Source organism: Alexandromys fortis, unplaced genomic scaffold (genome assembly GCF_014885135.2).
Source record: "Alexandromys fortis isolate MF-2015 unplaced genomic scaffold, M_Fortis_MF-2015_v1.1 scaffold_101, whole genome shotgun sequence".
Classification (NCBI taxonomy): Eukaryota; Metazoa; Chordata; class Mammalia; order Rodentia; family Cricetidae; genus Alexandromys; species Alexandromys fortis.
This window is the reverse complement of record NW_026067983.1, coordinates 3,028,968-3,036,927: the sequence shown is the minus strand read 5'-3', so window position 1 is coordinate 3,036,927 and position 7,960 is coordinate 3,028,968. Positions and strand designations below refer to the sequence as shown.

General features: G+C 36.7%; 1 protein-coding gene across 4 annotated transcripts in view; it reads right to left on the bottom strand.

Moving 5' to 3' along the window:
• Nucleotides 1–7,960, bottom strand: part of Dgkb (diacylglycerol kinase beta) — a 590,490-nt gene that overhangs the window by 339,306 nt on the left and 243,224 nt on the right. For all 4 annotated transcript variants that reach the window (XM_050158720.1, XM_050158722.1, XM_050158719.1 and 1 more), the window contains 2 exons: nt 7,716–7,805; nt 3,520–3,680 (listed from right to left, as the gene is read on the bottom strand). In XM_050158720.1, the coding sequence (XP_050014677.1) occupies nt 3,520–3,680; nt 7,716–7,805 (251 nt within the window). The remainder of the gene's footprint in view (nt 1–3,519; nt 3,681–7,715; nt 7,806–7,960) is intronic.

Below are 7,960 nucleotides of genomic sequence, written 5' to 3'. Positions count from 1 at the left end.
CATATAGGCATCCTCCTGAATATTAACCTTCATCAGGCGATGAAAGGAGACAGAGACAGAGACCCACATTGGAGCACCGGACTGAAATCTCAAGGTCCAAATCAGGAGCAGAAGGAGAGAGAGCACAAGCAAGGAACTCAGGACCGCGAGGGGGACACCCACACACTGAGACAATGGGGATATTCTATCGGGAACTCACCAAGGCCAGCTGGCCTGGGTCTGAATATCTAAAATTTTTGAGGATTTTTTTTTAAAGATTCATTCATTTATTTTGTGTACAGTGTTCTGCCTGCATGTATAGCTGCAGGCCAGAAGAGGGCACCAGATCACATTATGGATGGTTGTGAGCCACAATGTGGTTGCTGGAAATTGAACTCAAGACCTCTAGAAGAGCAAATACTCTTAACCCCTTAGCTGTCTCTCCAGCCAGAAGATTTATACTCAAAGGAAAAGTAAGTTTAATTGTCCCCAGCTTTAGAGCATGTTGAACTTTCCCCAGCTCTAGTAGACACACACACACAGACACACACACATGCACAGAGTTATCTTCAGCTATATATGGAGATTAATGGTTCTTAAAAACTTGATGAGAGACAAGCAGACATGGAATCAACCAGAATCATCTTAGACATGAGAAATGGTGGAGTCATCTCAGATCCACTGAGAGAAAAACATTGAGTGCTGAAATTTGCTATGCAGCTGCATCTGAACAAATCCTGTTGATTCTGCCTTTGACTTGAGGATGGGCACAGGAAGACTCCCTCCCTCCCCAGCAAATATCAGCTCTTTACATGGTCATGGAAAATGTTCCATTTCTCAGACTGACTTGAAAACACAGTTGACACATTTAAAATCACTTAAATGTCTACTATAGCATATGTCTCCTCCCTCTCTCTCCTCCTCTCCCCACATCTATCTCTCTCTCTCCTAAAAACAGTCTTAGCCAGTAGTTCATATAATTCATTAATCATGTGAAGAAGGACCCTAAGTTTTGTGTGTCATTTTAATTTCATTAACTGTGCTCCAACTTTCTTGCCTGTTTGCAACTCTTTTTAAATAAATAAATAAATATATTTTTTTCCTTACACACATATGTGCAAACACAATATACAATAACTAAGTCTCAGGGAGCATTTCGAAAGAGGTCAGAAAGATTGTAATTCCTAATCAGTTATCCAAAACCAAGAGCCTAAAAAGCATATACAAACAAGCAACATTAAATGGACCGAGCAATGCTTATGTGTGGTAGGATGTCCTTCTGTATATGTGCTGTTTTGGCTGGTTAATGAGTAAAACTGTTTTGACCAATGGCTTAGCAGAGTAAAGCCAGGAAGGAAATCTGAACAGAGATAGAAGAGAGAGAGTAGGCAGGGTCAAGAGACCACAAGAAGTGAGATGCCAGCAGCAGCCTAAAGAAAAAGACCCTGAACAGAGTCAAGGCTCCGACTATGTAGTGATACACAGCTCAGTAGAAGTGGGTTAGTTTATAAGAGAAAGCTGGCCAGTAATTGCCTGAGTCATTGAACAAACAATTATATTTAATATACTAGCCTCTGAGTAGTTATTTTTAAGCAGCTGCAGGTGAGCAAGAGAAAATGGTCCAGGGGGACCCAGAAGAACGCAAAAGAGATTATTGCTACACATATGTGTGGATTATACATACATACATATGCATATATGTGTATATAACATTATATATACAATTATAATATAATACACTCACATGCATGCACACAAATATATATATAAAATTATCCATAAGAACCTTTAGCTATTTAATTCTTGAATTCATTTACACATATAATTAATAAATATGCACAATATCTATGAATAATATGTTTATACTTCTCTGTAAAATTTCTGTTATTTGGGTAAATATTATAATAACTATGCTTTTAATTGTCATCTAGTCCATGCTATCATTTTATCTAAGAATTAATACCAAGTTTTTTTTATTTTCTTTTTAGTAATTTCTAGAAAATGAAATTTTAAAGTACATAAGAATATTATCTTTAGTTTTACTATGTTGATTTCCAGTTGCCTTCTTAATTTCATTTTTATTTCCAAGAATTATCTAAAAATGTGTTGTAAAAATTTCAAATGTTAGATGTGTTGGCCACTGTAAATCACCTTTTATGTACTTTTGAGTTGGGTGAATTATTGCAGATAATTTTTATTTTAAGATTTCTACTTTTGCCGGGCGGTGGTGGCACACGCCTGTAATCCCAGCATTCGGGAGGCAGAGGCAGGCGGTCTCTGTGAGTTCGAGGCCAGCCTGGTCTAGAAGAGCTAGTTCCAGGACAGGAACCAAATAGCTACGGAGAAACCCTGTCTCGAAAATCAAAAGGAAAAAATAAAAAATAAAAACAAAGATTTCTACTTTTTTATGCAATTGATGTATTTTATGGCCAACTGTGACTGATTTTTAATAAATCTTTCACAGATACTCCCCAAACAAAGAACTAAAACCAAAAACAACAGTTATTTGCCCAAAGAATGTAAATTTCTCAATAGTTTTTTTAAAGGTTTTCAAATTGTAAGGAAAATCATAGACTTTATTCAGATGGTGGCTAAGTGTGACCAGAGAGACAGAAAGCACGAGTCCCAGTTCAGTTTGTTTTCCTCTATAAGATCCACAGACATTTTTCAGCTTTTGATTGCATAGATATGCTGCAGGTCAGGCCTTAGTCCTTAGGATATTCATGTGTACTGAGTCCATGTGAAAACAATTACTGCAATAAGTACATCTGCTAAACTAACACAATACCAAAACCCAGCACATGGGTGTGCTAGGCTTCGGCATCTGTTGGATTCAGAGATACCAACGTAACAGAAACTATTTAGAGAACTCTGGTATAGCGTTTGAGTCTAATGGACCTTAATTTTGAAGTGAACATCTTTAAATTCTTTTTCTTTTCTTTTCTCTTATTTCTACTGCCTACTGTCATGAAATATTATTTTAATATGTGTTACATTTGTTAACAATGTGGAGTATTTGCTTAATGATGCAAAGATGTGCTGCATTCTTTCATGTGTCTTTCTGCAACTGTGAAGCAGTACTATTTTGCCTGCCTAAAAGTTCTAATTGGTTGAATAAACAGCTTTCACCTTGTCTTATTGTATCTTGTTTTGTCTTTTCTGGTTCCACTTTCTTGGTGACCTATTCTTTTCTGAAGAGGAAACTGACTCAGCAGTTAAGAGCACTGGATGCTCTTCTAGAGAACACACATTCATTTCACATCACCTCATGGTTGCTCTATCTGTAACTCCAGTTCATCCCAAGGTTCCGTACCCTCTTCTGGCTTCATGTGACCAGGCACACATATGGGACATAAATATACATGCAGCCAGAAAACCCTAGCACATAGATAAGTAAATTCTAAAAGAAGAAGAAAAAGGTATTTCCTAAAAAAAAAAATGCTAACATAATTTTTTAAGATCAGTAAATTTTCATAGATTAAGGCATTTCATTGAGTATTAAAGACAGGTATAAAAAGTAGGGTTAGTGGGCAATCTTACCACGCCAATGGAGAAGTAGTTGTTGATGATGCTGTAAGGCACGGGGTCTCCTTTCTCATCCTTGTCATTGGGTATGACTTCAAACTTCCACCTGTCCAGCATTATTTCTGTGCTGATCTCAATGTCCTTTAGGATTTTCATCAGATTCTCACCTTCATAGCCTAATAAAAAGTGTTACAGGGAGATAAAATATAAACCATCCGAAGGGAGTTACACATGTACGGTTAATTATCATTGCTTAATTTTACAAATTATTCTGAAGTCAAATAATGCATTTTGCTGCTAATTTTAGTGTACATTAAGAATTGAACTTAGTCTGATACTTACACCAACATTTCAGGATTAGTTTTGGCTTCCAACAAATATTCCTTTCTTGTAATATAAATTCTCAGTTTACCCAAATGCTGAACAATGTTTCTACCACACATCCTTCACGCTTGTGTACCAATGAATTAAAATGTAATTAATTTTCAATTCTATATCCTATAAGAATACTTTACATAAAATACCAACTTCCACCTTACTGCTGAAATTGTGGACCTAGCTGCAATGTTAGATTTTCCATCTGTCACTTATCTTCTCCTTTCCTTCTAGAGGCAAAGAAAATAAGCTGCACATTCCAGGCATACTTCAATCTATTTCATTTGTCTGCTCATAGTGCACCTATGCTTTCTAGAAGAGAACACTTGTTTTGGCAGCCACCTCCCAACATAAGGCATTACGTGGACATCTTGTCTAAATTTCAACCCATGTTCAAAACTGCCCTTCTCTTAGAATAAGTACACTGCAATAAATGTTTATCTTTAATACTGAACGCCTCCCTTGCCAAATTGCCAAGTCCATGCTTTAATGGATGAGCTATAGATAGTTAATATAGATACCCTGTGTTGATTCAATATTATAGTCTTTTCAATGTACCTATATGTGCACAGTATGCAGTGAGGACTGAGGAGTACATGGGGGATATATTAGTGTACATATTTCTCAACCTCACAGTGCCTGACCAATGTGCTCAGTGTTACACATCTGGTGAGAAACAGTTCTGCTTGCACATGCTGTAAATAAATTTGTTTTTTTTTTCTTTGTAAATAAATCCTAACCAATAGTTGGTTCCATTTCCCTGGTGATGCTGCTTAGGAATGTTGGTGCCATGATTCTCCTAGAAGCCTTTCCAGTTTTCTGGCAAACACAGTAATTTTAAGGCTGAAATTGTACATCTAGATTCTCTGCTGGTATAGGGGATATCGATACACACTGTAGCCCCAACTCTCCAACTCTAATACTCACCACCTAAGCAATAAGTACCATGGCAATCCCACCAGGCTTCCTTTAGTCACTGCAATAAGAAACTCTGCTTCCTTCTTCACATTTTGCACCTGGTAAAATCTGACAGCCATAGGAGGGCCTTGTAGACCATCTGGCTAATGGTAGTCTTTCCATAATTCACTCTTCCATAGCTCTGAGCTTTGCTGAATCTATATCATTTTTCACAGATTTATAGCTGATGTTACTTATCAAAGATTTACTCTCTAAAAGGATAAGAGTCACTTATTTATTTTCCCTCTCCTGGGCCAGAACACAGTAAGCACTTTGAGAATTCATCTTTAATCTGATCTTTGACACACGATGTAACGCTCATTTCATCCACCAATAGTATTTATGTGGTTTTGTATGAATCTAAACTGTGTGAATATGGAATTATTTATTCAATTTGAGATTTAATTCACTTTATAATATGAAAACAAGAAAATAATGTACTAAAATTTCAAAGCTCAAACATTTGAAAAGATCAAATACATATACCAAAAGACCACAATAAGACACACTCATAGTTCCCTCTCTCCAATCAATACACATATCTGAAAATCAGTGGACAGGAGCATCTTGTAATAATTATGTCTTTATCTTACAGCGTCATGGTCATTAACTGAATACTAATATCATTTTACTATAACATCCTTTTGAAAATTCCAAATACAATATATGCTATGTATTTTACTTGGCTTCCAATTCTGTGTATGCAACAAATACAAAGTTGAATGTGTATATATGGAACAAAAGTTCTCAACTTTGTTGTAAATCACAGTTGCTTAGGTAATTTTTTTTCTTTCTTTTTCAAATGACAGATGTCTGCTAGAGTTCCAGCCCAAGGGATTTTTATTCAGCACATTGAGGGTAGGGTCAACCATTTATTTTTAACAAGCTCCCATGGGTTTCTTTCTTTGGAGACACTTTCAAACTTCTCATAGTACGTTTAGATTAAAAAATATTTAGAAAATATTCAGAATTTTCCCACATTTCTTACAGAAGTTAACTGGAAATGCAAAATCTAGGAAAGTGAAAACAGCTATGGATGCATGCATCACCACCAGAATACAAAAGATGGAAGAGAGAATCTCAGGTGTTGACCACATGATAGAAGAAATGGCCAAACAAAATGCTAAGTCTAAAATAGCCCTGACACAAAATATCCAGAAAATCTGGGACACTATGAAAATAACAAACCTAAAAATAATAGGAATAGAAGGAGAAGAATCTCAGCATAAGCACAGACGACAACTTCCTGATCGATCAGTACCTGATAGCACAGGTACTAAGAACAATAATCAATAAATGTGACCTCATGAAACTGAAAAGCTTTTCTGACCCACACCTGAAACTATGTGGTGAGCCAGGAACCAGAAGCTGCACAGCCAAGACCCAGGGTAGAACCAAGTAAAATTGGAAGAAAAGTCAGTGACACAATCTCTAATGATACTGTGCTATACTCATAGATCGATGCCTAGTGCATCAGAAAGACATTGTCCAGCAACTGTCCACTAGGTGAAGTCTCAGAGAAGCTGTAGAAGACAGGGAGGAAGGATCCTAGGAACCAGAGGGGTAGAGAACACCATAAGAATATGACCTACAGAATCAACCAAGGAAGGCCCATTGAGACTCAATGAGCCTGAAGAGGCATCACAGACCCTGTATTGGCTTGCCTGACCTAGGTCCTCTGAATAGACATTATGGTTGTCTATTTTGGTGTTCTTGTGTGACTCCAAAGAGTGGGTGTGGGAGGTATCACTGATGCTTTTACCTTTGCTTGTTAATCTTTTCCTCCTAGTGGGTTGCCTTGTCCACTAACAATATCAAGGCTTCTGCTGAGCCTTATTGTAATTTGTTATGCCATATTTGGTTCATATACCTGGCAGGCCTACCCTGCTTTTTTTCTAAGAAAATGTAAGAAGGAGTGGGTCTAAAGGAGAGGGCAGGAGGGAGAAGACTGGGAGTAGTGGACGTTTGGAAAACTTCGGTCTGAATTTAACAGATGTAAAGAATAAAAATAAATAAAACATTTGCAATTTAATTATTTCTTATTTTGTACATTCGGAGATTAACTAGTAATCTATAGATGATTATAATGTCTCATCAAAGTATTTCAGACTCATTGCTGAAAAGTTGCCTCCTTTTGCACTTTGCTTGATTCTCTATCTTGCTGTCAGTTCCATACTTAAAAAAGGGCTCCTTACTACTTTTGATTCCTTGAACACTAAATTTTGTCCCCTCTGCTTATGAAGTCCACACCCAGTTTTATGAGATGTTGTCACTATGATTCCATTAGTGTCCTCTCTGATCGAGAGGGGTTTTCTTTATTAGAAACGTTTCACTTATTTTAGAAAGTCTTAAGTGTTACACATGACTTCATATGAGTAGAATTTCTATGATTTTTCCTTCCTCTTGTCAAGTATAGAACCCAAGGGTTACCACGATGTTGGTTTATCATATTGGCAATAAGCTCAGTCTAGAAAATCATCTCCTTGTACGTTGTCCACCCACACTCCTTGATCATCCTTCACATTAGGATGTAATCACTTCTACCTAGTTTCTGCACTAGAAGATAATAATAGCGAATTAAAAGTCTGAATATTGATTTAGAGTTTGTTTCTTCTATCTTATTTTCTAAGCAAGAAAAACCCAATTCAGAGATGCTTGAGAACTTGTCCTTTGAAGACCAAATCTGTAATTTATATTTAATTAGAGCCATCACCCAATCTAAACTCTCTAGCTCATTTTGTCCTTCCAAACTCTTTATTATTGTTCAAAATGCTTTAGTAAGCAAAGATCACTTCATTTCTTGACTACAATCACATGGTCACCATTATACAGTAAAGGCAGTCTCCTACTTTCAGATGAATTGTTTGCAGCTGTCTTACCTCCACCCCACCGCAGGCATCTTGCCAGGTCATTGCCAGTCCCAAGAGGCAGAATAGCAACTGGAGGGTGCTTGACTACATTGGCTTTTTCTGTGGAATTGGACAAGGAGAAAAACAATTTTCAATCAAATTGAACATCAGTAATTAGGAAACGAACTCACATTGAATAAATAATTTGACAAAGCACATGCAAATAGAAACAAGTTAATTTTTACAAATACAATTACAACTGACAATGTCTATGT